At 32.6% G+C, this 14,568-nt stretch overlaps 1 protein-coding gene across 1 annotated transcript in view; it reads right to left on the bottom strand.

Annotated features, from left to right (window-relative positions):
- Positions 1-14,568, bottom strand: part of TEX11 (testis expressed 11) — a 283,928-nt gene that overhangs the window by 189,911 nt on the left and 79,449 nt on the right. Inside the window, exon 10 of the mRNA XM_064483187.1 lies at positions 13,130-13,215. Coding sequence (XP_064339257.1) covers positions 13,130-13,215 — 86 coding nt within the window. The remainder of the gene's footprint in view (positions 1-13,129; positions 13,216-14,568) is intronic.

Below are 14,568 nucleotides of genomic sequence, written 5' to 3'. Positions count from 1 at the left end.
GCCTTATTACAGAAATCAAAACATTGTCAAAAGAAAAGACAAATAAATTAGTGGAACAGAATAGAGAGCCCACCATAAATACAGTCACCTGATCTTTGACAAAGGAGCATAGGTGATACAACAAAGAAGTTATTCTATTCAACAAGTGGTGCTGGAACAAATGGACATCCACACATACCAAAAAAATGAATAGATACAGATCTTACATCTTTCACAAATATTAAAAAATTAACTCAAAATGCATCACAAACCTAAATGTAAAGTGCAAAACTATAAAACTACTAGAAGATAACAAGAGAAAACATACATTACCATGGGTATGGTGATGCCTCTTTAAATACAACACCAAAGACACAATCCGTGAAAGAAATCACTGATAAGCTCAACTTCACTAAAAATTAAAAATTTCTGCTTTATGAAAGACAACATCAAAGGATTTAGAAGGCAAGTTACAGACTTGGAGAAAATATTTGCAAAGGACATATCTGATAAAAGACTGATAGCAAAAACATACAAAGACTCTTAAAATTCAACAATAAGGAAACAAACAACCCAACTTTACAATGGGACAAAGTAGAAAAATCAATCAAACCAAGAGCTGATTTTTTTTGAAAGAGTAAACAAAATTGACAAACCTCTGGCCAAGTTCACGAAGAATAGAAAAGAGAGAGCACAAATAAACAAAATACGAAAGGAAAAATGGAGAAATTACAACCAATACCACAGAAATATAAAATAGCATATGAGAATACTATAAACAACTATATGGAAACAAAATGGATAACCTAGAAAAAATGGACAAGTTTCTGGAAACATACAGTCCACCAAGACTGAATCAAGAAGAAATTGACCACTTGAACAAATTGATCACTAGAAATGAAATTGAATTAGCAATTAAAAAAACTCCCTACAAATAAAAGTCCAGGACCAATGAACACATACGAATGACCAATAGGAATATGAAAAAAAATGCTCAATATTACTAATTATCAGAGAAATGCAAATCAAAACTACAATGAGGTATCACCTCACACCAGTCAGAATGGCCATCATTCAAAAATCCACAAGTGACAAATGCTGGAGAGGCTGTGGAGAAAAGGGAACCCTCTTTCACTGTTGGTGGGAATGCAGTTTGGTGCAGCCATTGAGGAAAACAGTATAGAGATTCCTCAAAAGACTAGGAATAGACCTACCATATGACCCAATAATCCCGCTCCTGGGCATATATCCAGAAGGAACCCTACTTCAAAAAGACACCTGCACCCCAATGTTCATAGCAGCACTATTTACAATAGCCAAGACATGGAAACAAACTAAATGTCCATCAACAGATGACTGGATAAAGAAGTGGTATATTTATACAATGGAATACTATTCAGCCATAATAATGACAACAAAACACCATTTGCAGCAACATGGATGTCCCTGGAAAGTGTCATTCTGAGTGAAGTAAGCCAGAAAGAGAAAGAAAAATACCATATGATATCACTCATATGAGGAATCAAAAAAAAAAAAAAATAAGACAAATGAACTTAAATATAAAACAGAAACAGACTCACAGACATAGAATACAAACTTGTGGTTGCCAGGGGGGAGGCGGGTGGGTAGGGACAGACAGGGAGTTCGAGATTTATAGATACTGACAGGTATATATAGAATAGATAAACAAGTTTACACTGTATAGCACAGGGAAATATATTCAAGATCTTATAGTAGCTCACAGTGAAAAAGAATATGAAAACAAATATATGTATATTCACATATGACTGAAAAACTGTGCTGTACACCAGAAATTGACACAACATTGTAAACTGACTGCAACTCAATAAAAAAATATAGGCCAAAGTTCTTAACAGATACCTCACCAAAAATGTAATACAGATGGTAAAAATAAGCCTATGAAAAGATGCTCCACATCATATGTCACCAGGGGAATGCAAATTAAAACAATCATGAAATATCACTACACACCTATTAGAATGGCCAAAATCCAAAACACTGACATCAAATGCTAGGTGAGAATGTGGGAGATCATAACTCTTGTACATTGCTGGTGGGAATGCAAAATGGCACAGCCACTCTGCAAGACAGTTTGGTGGTTCCTTTATAAAAACTAAACATATTCTTACCATATGATCCAGCAATCATACTCCTTGGTATTTATCTAAAGATACTGAAAACTTATGTCCACAGAAAAACTTGCACGTTGATGTTTATAGTTTTATTCATAACTGCCATAACTTGGAAGCATCCAAGATGTCCTTCAATAAGTGAATGGATAAACTGACACATCCAGATAATGGATTATTCAGAACTAAAAAGAAAGGACCTATTAAGCCAAGAAAAGACATGGAGAAACCTTAAATGCATATTACTAAGTGAAAGAAGTCAATCTGAAAAATCTACGTACTGTATGATTCCAAATATATGACATTCCAGAAAAGGCAAACTTTTGGAGACTAAAAAGATCAGTGGTTGACAGAGACTGCGGGGAGGGAGAGATGAATGAGAGATGAATGGGCAGAGCTAGAGGACTTCCACGGCAGTGAAATTATTTTGTATGATACTAAAATGCAGTAGTGATGGATACAGTAATTATACATTTGTCCAAACCTGTAGAATGTACAACAGCAACAGTGAACCCTAAGGTAAACTATGGACTTAGGTGATTATGATGTGTCAATGTAGGTTCATCCCTAGTAAAAAAAAAATGTACCATTCTGGTGAGTTATACTGACTATAAGGAAGGCTATGCATGAGTCGGGGAAGGGGATGTGCAAAATTTCTGTATCTTCCTCTCAATTTTGTTGTAAACCTAAAACTGCTCTAAAGAAATTTATGTCTTAAAAAAATCAAATTGCACTCAAAACTGGGGGGGTCTTGGAGATTGTGCACATCCCCAAGACTGCCCTCTCAGACATGACCAGAGAGAGAATCTACCAGCTACTAGCCTCTGGCTGAATACAGGGCAAAATAATAAATTCACTGCACTGGGGAAATAGTCTCTAAGACAAATACACATCCTACAGGAAAGGGTGGAAATCTAACTAGCTAAGTGAGCTTAAAGCAACCTTTGACCAATAAAGCACTTATGTATCCAGATGCAGGGGTGAACCCAAGAAAGCCATGAAAAGACAAAAACAGGAGAAAAAACTCTTAGCAGTGACATTAGAGGTCACATACTGTGGGAAACATAGACTTCACTGTATTAGTCCAGTCAAGTGACCAAACAGATGACCAAACAATAAAAAGAACAATAAGTTCCAGAAGGGGGGGATGGTATCCAAACTTGCTACAATATACTATCCAAAATGTCTAGTTTTCAACAAAGTATTACATGACATTCAATAAAACAGCAAAATGTGACTCATACAGAAGAAAAGGAGCAGGAAATACAAACTGCCTTTGAGAGGTCCCACATGTTAGTTACCCTTAGTAGAAAAATATTTCAAAGCAGCTATTAGAAATATGTTCAAAGAACTATATGAAACCATATTTAAAGAATTAAAGTAAGGTATGTTGACAACGATTCATCAAATAGAGAATAACAACATATCAGTTAAATGATAGAAATCATTTAAAAAGTGGAAATTCTTGAGTTGAAAAGTACAATAACTGAAATGAAAAATTCACTAGAAGAGACTCAACAGTAGATCTGAGTGTGCAAAGAGAATAAAACTTGAAGATAGATTGATAGTGATTATACAAATCTAAAGAACAAACAAAAAAGAGTGAGGAAAAAAGAACAGTGCCTCAGAGAAATGTGGGACATCATTAAGCACAGCAACACATGCATAATTGGAATATCAGAAGGAAAGAAGTGAGAGAAAGGGATAAAAATACATTCAAAGAAATAATGGTTGAAAATGTCCCAAATTTGGTAAAAAGCAATAATCTACATATCCAAGGAGTTTAATAGTCTACAAGTAAGGTAACACACACAAAAAAATCCACACCCAGACACAGTACAGCCAAATTATTGAAAGTCAAAGATAGAAAGTCGTGAAAGCAGTAAGAGTTTCAACATGTAAAAAGGAATGCCACTAAGATTAACAGCTGACTCGGGTTCAGAAGGCAGGGATGACATATTCAAAGTGCTTATAGAGAAAAAAAAACCCGTCAACTAAGAATCCTATATCCAGGAAAATTACTTTTCAAAATGAAAACTAAATAAATACATTCCCAGTGAAAGAAAAAGAGAATTTCTTGCTAGCCAATCTGCCTTACAAGAAATACAAAAGGACAGTCTCCAGGCTGAAAGCAAGTGGCACTAGATAATAATTTGAATTCATTATGAAAAAAAAAGAGTTAGTAAAATAATTAGGTAGATAATTATAAAAGACAGTAAGATTACATATTTCTTCTCCTTTCTTTTCTTATTTAAAAATCATATACACAAAAGTCCATAAAATTTTATTGTTGGGCCATTACATATGTATATATTTGACAATAACAACACAAAGAAGCAGGTTGGGATGAAGTTATAATTAGAGTAAGGAAATGACACCAAATGGTAATTCAAGTTTATAGGGATAAATGAAAAAAAAACCAAAACTGATAATAAGAAGGTTAATATATATTAAAATTCTATAAATATATTTATGTTCTTTTATCTCTAGTCTTTAAAATGTAACCATGTATTGTTGAGTTTTAAATATATCTAGACATACTATGTATAATAATAAAAGCAAGAATAGAGAGAAGGAAATGGAGATATATAGAAGTTAAGTTTTTATATTTTACTGTAATAAAATTAGTATAAATCTGAAGTAACATCCAATAAATTAAGGTATATATTGTAAGTCCTACAACAACCAGAAAGAAAATAAATCAAAGAATATATAATCTTTAAATTGTTAAACAAATTTAAATGGTATACTATAAAATATCCATTTACAACTCAGCAATTTCACTTCTAGGTATATAAACAAAAGAACTGAAAGCCGGGACTAAAGCAGATACTTTTACATACCAGTATTCATAGTAGCATTATTCACAATAGCAAAAAAGATGGAAAAACCTAAGTGTTCGTAACTTGATGGATGGATAAACAAAATGTGGTAAATCCATAAAATGGAATATTATTTATCCATAAAAGGCAATGAAATACTGATACATGCTATAATGTGGGTAAACCTTGAAAACATTACGTTAAGTAAAATAAGCCAAACACAAAGGGGCAAATATTATATGACTCTATATGAGGAACCTAAAATATGCAAAATCACAGAGACAGAAAGTAGAATAGAAGTTACCAGGGCCTGAGGGGAGTGGGAGGTGGTGAGGTATTGTTTAATGCATAAGAATTGGTTTGGGATGATGAAAACATTCTGGAAATGGAGAGTGGTAATGGTTACACAACACTGTGAATGTACTTAATGCCACTGAATTGTACACTTAAAATGGTTAAAATGGTAAACTTTGTTATATATATTTTACCACAATAAAATAAATTATTGGTTAAAAAAATGAAGTATTCATACATTCTACAACATGGATGAACCTGGAAAATATACTCAGTAAAATAAGCCAGACACAAAAAGACAATTTTGTGTGATTCCATTTATGTGAAATATCTAAAATAGGTAAATTCATAGAGAAAGAAAGTAGATTAGCTTTCTGGAGCTAGAGGGGAGGGAAAGAGGTGGAGCTAATGTTTAAAAGTTACAGAGTTTCTGTTTGGGATGATAAGAAAGTAATAGTGGTGATGGTTGCACAGTAAAGTGAATGTAATTAATGCCACTGAATTATATACTTAAAATCATTAAAATAGCAAATTTTATGTTATATATTACCACAATAAAAAATAAATTCATTAATTTTCAAAGAGACAAAAGGGGGTGGTAAAGGAGTAAAAGAGGGAAAAAGTAGTCATTAGATATATAGAAAACAAAAAGCAAAATGTCAGGTATAAATTCAATAATATTATTAAGTATAATGGATTAAACAATGCAATCAAATGGCAGAGATTTTCAGACTAAATTAAAAAAGCAAGATCCAATTACATGCTGTTGACAAGAGACACACTTTAAATTCAAATACACAAAGAGGATAATAACTCACTGGTAGAGCATATGCTTAGCATGTATGAGGTCCTGGGCTCAGTCCCCAGTACCTCCATTAAAACAACAACAATAACAACGAAGATACAAAGAGGATGAAAGTTAAGGGATGGAAAAAGATATATTATGTAAATAAGAACCATAAGTATGCTAGAGTGGCCATACTCATATCAGACAAAATAGACTTCAAAACAAACAAAAAAATGTTACTAGAGATAAAGGATATTTTATAATGATAAAAGGGCTAATTCATCAGGAAGATGTAACAATTATAAACATACATGGGCCTAACAATAGAGCCCCAAAATACATGAGGCAAAAGTTGACAAAATTGAATGGAGAGGTACATAATTCAACAATGATAATTGAGGACTTCAATATCCCACTTTCAATAATGGATAGTACAACTAGGCAGAGCATCAAAAAGGATACAGAAGACTTAACACTACAAACCTACTAACCTAATAGACATCTATATCACCCTTCACCCAATAACAGCAGACTACACATTCTTCTCAAGTGTACATAGAACATTCTCCAGAATGGAACATATTTTAGGCCTTAAAAAGCCTCAGGTAATGTAATAGGATTGAATTCATACAAAGTAAGTTTTTCACCTACATGGAATTAGAAATTAAGAACTAAAAGAAGTTATGTAGAAATTAAACAACACACACCTAAATAACCAATATGTCAAAGAATAAACCACAAGGGAAACTAGAAAATACCTTTAGATGAATGAAAAGGAAAACAAAACATACCAAAACTTATGGGATGGAACTAAAGCAATGGTTAGAAGAAATTTTATAGATAGAAACAACAGTATGAAAAGTTGTCAACCTTCCACCTAGGAAAATAAAAAAGAAAGAGCAAACCAAACCAAAAGCAAGCAGAGAGGGGAAAAGTCATAAGGATTACAATGGAAATAAATGAATAGATAATTGAAAAAATAAAAGAGAAAATCAAGAAAACCAAAAATTGGTGCTTTGAAAAGATCCAACAAATTGACAAATTTTTCACTAGACTGACCAAGAAAAGGAGAAAACTCAAATTACTAAAATCAAGAATCAAAGAGGGGGGGCATCACTATTTACCTTCAGAGAAAGACTATTCCTAAGACTGGAGATCTAGTGCTTCAGCTATGTTCCCTTGTATAAATCTCTTAATCTCTTTAAATTTCCATTTCCTTAACTATACAAAATGAAGGATCTATATCAGTCATTTTTAAGCCATAAGCAGACAAATCATTTTTTAAACAAAATCTTACAAGAACATATTACATAGGAAATTCATTAAAGCCTAACTTCTTTGAAGCAAGATGGAGATCTTAAAGCAATGTAAGTCTTCTCCTTCTCTTTACGGAGATTCTGAAGTTCTTCTGATAGAACTCAAGGGTACCACAGAAGACAGTTCCTTAATTACTGAACTAGATGATCTGTAAGAGTTCTTAGAGCTCCAAAGAGTTATCTGTAGTAAATTACCTTCTAATTAAAATTGCTATCATACAATCTGTTCTATTTCCACAAGATGGTGCTAATACATTCCATTTTCCATTAAAACATGTCTTATACATGATCATCTTTATAGTTAATAATTGTATCATAGTCTATGATTATATAATACCTTAAGTTTTCAAACTACTATTATGTTATTTATGTTATCTTCATTACAAGTCACCTACATAAGTAATAGTGCACTAATTTTTCAATTGAGGATATTGCAGCACATAGTAGTTTTAAGTGAGGGACCCAAGGTCACATAATTGATTAGTAATAGATTTTCTAATGCTAGCTCTGTGATCTTTCCCTAGATCACACTGCCTGACTATAGATATTACTGTCAAATTCTCAAGGTGTCAGGCTGAGAGCAGAAGGGAAAACAAAGCAATGAATACTAAGTAGCATTAAAACTGACACAAACTTTCCTTGGGCTCTTTTCCTAAACCATTAATATTTATGCATGTAAATACATATATGAATATTTCCTTTGTTACTTCCCTTACTTCTTTTTTAAAAAAACTTTATTGAAGTGTAGTTGATTTACAATGTTAGTTTCAGGAATACAGCAAAGTGATTCAGTTATACATATACATACATATATGTTTTTTCTTTTCAGATTCTTTTCCATTATATGTTATTACAAGAAATTTAATATAATTTCCTGTGTTATACAGTAGGTCCTTGTTGTTTATTTTATATATTGTCCTTTAGTTCTTATTAGAAGACCTCTGGTGATACATATTCCTATATAACCATAGTAAAGGCTAAAGATTAATAAATTAAAATATCTCATTAATACTGCCCTTATTGTAAACATATATTTTTAACCTATCATGGAAATTACATAATTTGTGTTCACTAACTCTTAACACTATGAATTTAGAAAAACAACACTATGATTTTTGCTAAATCCTCCTCTGGATTCCATGAGATACAAAAAGTTTTATAGAACAGGAAGACACAATTCTCTTAGCACTTGAGGATACTATAAAACCTATTCCCAACTAATAGGAAGCAACTATTATTAGCTACCTACTAAGACAGGTTTCAGAGAAATTAAAAATGGTGTTAGAAAAGGAGCTCAGAAATTACTCCTCTAACATACTGCCTACCCAATTATTTATTCACATCCAAATAATCTAGCAATAGTAAGTTTAGGCTGTGAGTGTTTTCTTTAAGAAAATATAAACTGAGAACTTAGGTCTCAGAAGGATGCTGAAGAAATTATGTTTTCTTTGAATCCTGAAGGGAGAAAAGCAACACAGAGCTCTCACACAAAGAGTTGAAAAACATTCTCATTTTTGTTAACCTACAAAGGACTCTCCTCTTCAGGAATTTATAAGCACTTAGTCTCTGACCTGTAGATTAAGGAAGTAGGGTCATTTAATTTTCATTTATTAAGATAAATATTAGATTATTTTTTACAAAATACTTTCAGGGTTTTATCTAATTCTTCAGGATTCTGTCCAATTCAAATGCTTTCTGTCATTTTCCCAATTTATCTGTCTCTAACATAAAAGAGATCACCAATTAGAAATTTTCCTATGTACAGTTTTTGGCTTGGTTTCATTCCACTAATCTTCTTTATTTGAAGTCCATTTTGAAAAAACTCAACTCTTTCAATCTTCCAAATGCATTTCAATGATTCTCATATTTTTTCTTGTCATTTAATATACTAAAAGAGCTTTTAAAAACTATTTTTGAAAAAAATTTTCAAAGAACAAAGTAAAATGTTAATACTGAGCATCTATGAGTGTGGGGTTACAGGGGACTTTTCCTTTTCATATTACATATTTTTGAGATATCTAAATTTTTATAATTAGCACATATAACTTCTTTAATCAGTAAAGAAATTTTAAACATCATTTTTACTATATCCGTGGGTATTATCCTTTCATTTTGATTGTTCTCCCCTAAAATTAATTTGCCATAATCAGAAAATAAGTCTTAGAGCAAAAGGAAAAAAGTAAGCCTCCCAAGTATTTATCAGCCAGTAGCTCCAAGGAACCCAGTTGAGTAAATTATAAATAACTACTAGAAATCAAGGAAAAATCATCCATAATTAAGAACATCACTAAGGTTTTGGGATTAGGTCATTTTCCTCCCAGAGGAAAAAAAATGTGTAAAGTCTTTGCAGTAAATCCAAAGCCTTTTGAGTTGGATTTGTTTCTATTTGGTTTACAGTGCTTCTTGTAGAATACTAATTAGTTACAGTGCAATTTCTATACACCTTTTTTTAAAAAGCCAAGTTCAGTATAATATATGTCCAAATTATTAGACAGGACTTTAAAAGATTAAACAGTAAATTAAAATTCCACCTGGGCAACTGAAAGGCCACTAACAATCCCCTAGAGTGCAGAAGAAAGTTCCATATCAACAGTCTCTTCCCACCTATGTATTCTTACCTCTGCCAGAGAAGCAGACAGAGGAGCTCAATATAGCAGGAATTACATAAGAAAAAGAGAAGAAAAAAGTGTATTTTATTCAACAACAAACCTCTTAAACATATTTCCAAAGCTGGCATTTTTATTCCAAAGATCTGAAATTTTATATTCTATGGAGTCCTAACTGAATCTGTCATGTGAATACATTAAGGCAGGCACCTTGACGCCCACAGTAAAGTAAGCTGAAGGATTCCCAATTTCATTCATAATTACAGTGGCCTTTCTTAATCTGTGGAATCTCTAATAAGGGGACATGATCAAAAGAGGGTGGCAGAAAGCAAGGAGAGCAGAAGCTGTTTATGAATTCTTCTTAGCAAAAGAAAATGCAGGGGGGAGACAAAAACTGAGAAAGGTTCTAAACTGAGATCTGTTAACAAGAACTAAGGAGCTTTATAAACAATACCCATGGCCACCCTTTAAGTTCCAGGCTTCTACTTCAACAAAATTTCAATACACTACAGCAATTTTGATATCTTATCATTTGTGTAAAAATGGGAGGTTTTCTTTTTAGACTGAATGGGTACTTCCAGATTGTATATAACCTCCAGCTTAAGATACTCACTGTTCTCAAAAGAATTAAGCCTGCAGAAAGTATACTCACTTTCTATGGACTCATTTTCTATGGCCTCCACAAAAATATGAAAGTTACAGAGAAAGGTGCTTAATTAGCAGCTATTCGTTCCTGCTTGTATCACCAACTGCTCCCAACAGTTTTCTCAACATATGGATAATGAAAGCACAGAGAAAAATTGTCCCAAAGATTGGCAGTATATGATAGAAGATGTGTTTGTCTTTATAATAGTTTAACCTGGGAAGTCAACAAGTAATCTGCCTTTGATTTCACTGTGATAAATTTTAGAATAAACTAGTGAAGTGGCCAAATTAGTGTCCATTTGCAGTAAATAGCAAACACAACGCCTAGCAAGAGCAGCAGCTGCTGCTATTTATTGAGCTGTTTCTATTTCCCAAGCAGTCACTGAACACTCTACAATTTATGTATCATCGTATTTAAGCTGTAGAATAGTTCTAAAAGGTAGGTATCACAATATTAACAATTTCGCACTGTCATAGATGACTCAAATTTTTAGAGAGTTGATCTAATACTAGAGAAACTATCCATTGCATTAAAATTCCTATTGTTAATAATATTGATAATTATTTGGCTCTTTATAAACACACTACAATATAATCTTTTTCAAGGCATTTGAATATACTTCACCAAGCTGTTTTTATATCCCCAAAAGAAGGGGAAAATAATCTGGCAGAAATATTAAAATAATATATAATAACTAGGGCCAGAATTGAAGTCCCAGTCTCATTCTAGTAACAAGAACACAAGAGTCAAAATATAGTAGTGCTCTATACATTTTTTGTTCTATAAACTTTGATAAAAATATGACTGTGGGTCAAATTATAGTCCTAAAAATATAACCACTAACCACACAGTAAAAATCTGATATTGTTAGCTTATGATATAAATGTCAGTCATGTTCCATCACCATCATATTTTCCCTCTGTAAGCTTTTGTAAAAATTGTTGATGATGGATAAGAGGTCAACAATCCATGGCAGATATGAAAATAACCTACATGTCATGCCACTTCAAGCCTCAGCCTTATCTTATAACCAATTCCTACAGGACATTCACGTTCACTCTTGGCATAAACCTCAGGCTCACCTCCATAGTCTTAAGCTTCCAGAAGCCACCCATGGCACCACAGCATCCTTTTTCTTTCCTTTTATTTTTGTCCTTCCCATTCCTGTCTTCTTGGCATACAAATATTTTGATAGGCTGATTCTATAACCTTTGTGAGTACTTTACCCCTAAATACTGCCAAATTCTGGAATAGAACTCACTCATCATTCACTCTATATAAAAAGTCTGTTCATTTAAAGGGAGCCTGTTGTAAACCTATGCTAAACTAGCTAGCTCCTTTGGTATATTTTTAATAATTCAATTCATTAAAATGTGATTTATAATAAAAATTCAGGTATATCCCACTTATGTGAAGCATCCTAAATTGAGATAAGTATATTTCTTATAACTGCATAAGCCTGTTCTGTCAGGCACAGTTCTTTTTTTTAATTTAAATTTTTTGGGGGGGGGAGGTAATTAGGTTTACTTACTTATTTTTAGAGGGGGTACTGGCGATTGAACCCAGGACCCTGTGTATGCTAAGCATGCACGCTACCACGTGAGCTATACCCTCCCACCTAGGCATAGTTCTTTATAGAGTGTGATCAATCTTTGGGCTCTAAAAAGTCTTTTCCATAAAAAAGTTATTTGTATAAATATTTTATTAGAGATATATATGCCTGTGAATACAATAAACTTAATGATCATATTTGTATTCATTTCACTAATGGCAAATGTAATTTTCACAATAGTTACACAATCCTTGGGAGTATCTCCAAATAACTAAAATTAACCCTGTATTCAAAGAGGGGAAATATTTACTGAATTGATTTGATAGATTTTACTCCATAATCCCTTGATATTCAAAGCACTTTATGTGGCATCTCCAGGAAAATACATTTTCACAAATTCATTTAACAAACAGTAATGAGTATCTACTGTATGTCAGAACCTGTGTTAAGTCTAGGTATTCAGAAAGACAGGGTTCTTGCCTATAGTTGCTATATTTTTGCACTATTCCCTTGATATTTCCAGACACAACAGAGCAGTACAAATCTTAGTATGGCACTAAGCATATAGTAAGTGCTAAATATATACTTACTTGACTGATATTAAAATACCAAAATTCATTTAAGACTAAATAATTTTAGCTGATCCTACTATTTATCCACTTGTCCTTACACTCTGGGATTGGCATATAGCAATATATACCAAAGCAAAAAATAAAAATTTCTATATTCTTGATGGAGATACAAACAAGGAATGGAGGGAGAACATGCTCTTATGGTATATTAAGAAGAGAATGCATTTTACTATCAACTGGAAACATGTAAGAATAATACACAATACATGTTAAAGAAGTAAATAAATTTAGCATGTTGGCTTTTGAAGTCAGGAAATGTTTAAATTGCCAAAGTACCCTACAGTAAGTATTAAATGAACTATATAATAATCCTGAATTTATATTCATTATTTTTGTTTACATTACCTAAGCCAGAAAGAACTTTCTTCATATTTATTCTTCTGGTAGGTTTCTACTCCAAAGTTGTAACAGAGACTGTGAAGAGATCCGGCCTACAAGGTTAAAAAATACATATATATATGTGTGTGTGTGTGTGTGTGTCAGATTCATGATTCCCTTAACATTAAAAAACAAAAACTACAGCATTTCAGAGACTTTAAGACATATTTAAAGTGTTCTGCACATCAAAATAACCTACCTTTCCTTATCAAAACCTCTCAATTTATATAAAGAGGAGTTATAAAATATTCAGGGTGTGGCATTTGTTACATGTGGAAAAGTAACAGAATACATACTAATAGAACTTGAAAGGTCTTTTGTAACAAGAAATGGGAAACCTAACCATTGCCCAGCAAAGAACAGGCTAAAATGCCTCTGTGCATTGCCAGATCCAGTAAATCACATTAGAAAAGAGAGTACATTCAAAGAAAAAAAAAAATCACCACTAAGGGGAGCAAAAAATTATTTTTTAAAAATTAAGACAATTTTAAAAAATTCTAAATTTCAAAGCACTATCTAGTCATAAGACTTACTTAGAAATAATTAATTTAATGGATCTCTTTAACAATAAAAATTTTCTTTACATAAATTACCACTGAAATGAATGTAGAAACAAGTATGTGAATGGTACCATAGAAAAATAGTCTTATGGATTAACTTAATCAATGATACAGTCCCAGCATCAATGCCATATCTTACAGAATTTTCAGTTCTTTTGGGGGGTGTGGTAATTAGGTTTACTTATTTATTTAATTTTAGAGGAGGTACTGGGGGTTGAACCTAGGATCTGGTATATGCTAAGCATTGGCTCTGTCACTTGAGCTATACCCTCCCACCTTACCCTCACTTTTGCCAATGCCTTGTCATTGAAATTTGTTTCTCCAGTCCGTAAGGTAAGAACTGAATTCTTGTGGTTGTTTTAATTTTCATCCATCAAAATACTGGGAAACGGCATAAGAGAAAAAATTTTAATTCTAATAATTTGCTCAAATATTCTCTCAGTATTTATAGAAACCATCTATCCAGATTCTGATTATACCCACATAAAGGAGTCCTTTATAAGTTTTACCTGAGTAATACTAAAGAAGCAGATCCTCAGTTAAGAACCCAAGATCTGAGGCAAGTTACTCATAAGTAATGTGTAAAGATCTGTCTTGCTTCAAAAAAGTTTCCCTTTGAATTAGAGTACATTCAGAAAGTAGAAGTTCAATATGCATGCCTGAGCACATCAGACCTACTGTATATTTGAATCTAAAATAAAGAATAGTCTTGGTAATGTGGGCCTGGCAAGAATCCAGAAGTATTTAAATGCATTCTTGACATTTCAGCAGAAAAAGCTTAACTCATTACATGCCCCAGATCCCATAGGTTCACACAGGGCCGCACCAATTATCTAGCTATATTGG

This window comes from Camelus dromedarius, chromosome X (genome assembly GCF_036321535.1).
Source record: "Camelus dromedarius isolate mCamDro1 chromosome X, mCamDro1.pat, whole genome shotgun sequence".
Taxonomy (NCBI): Eukaryota; Metazoa; Chordata; class Mammalia; order Artiodactyla; family Camelidae; genus Camelus; species Camelus dromedarius.
Note: the sequence above shows the minus strand (reverse complement) of the source record. Positions and strands in the feature narration are given on the sequence as shown.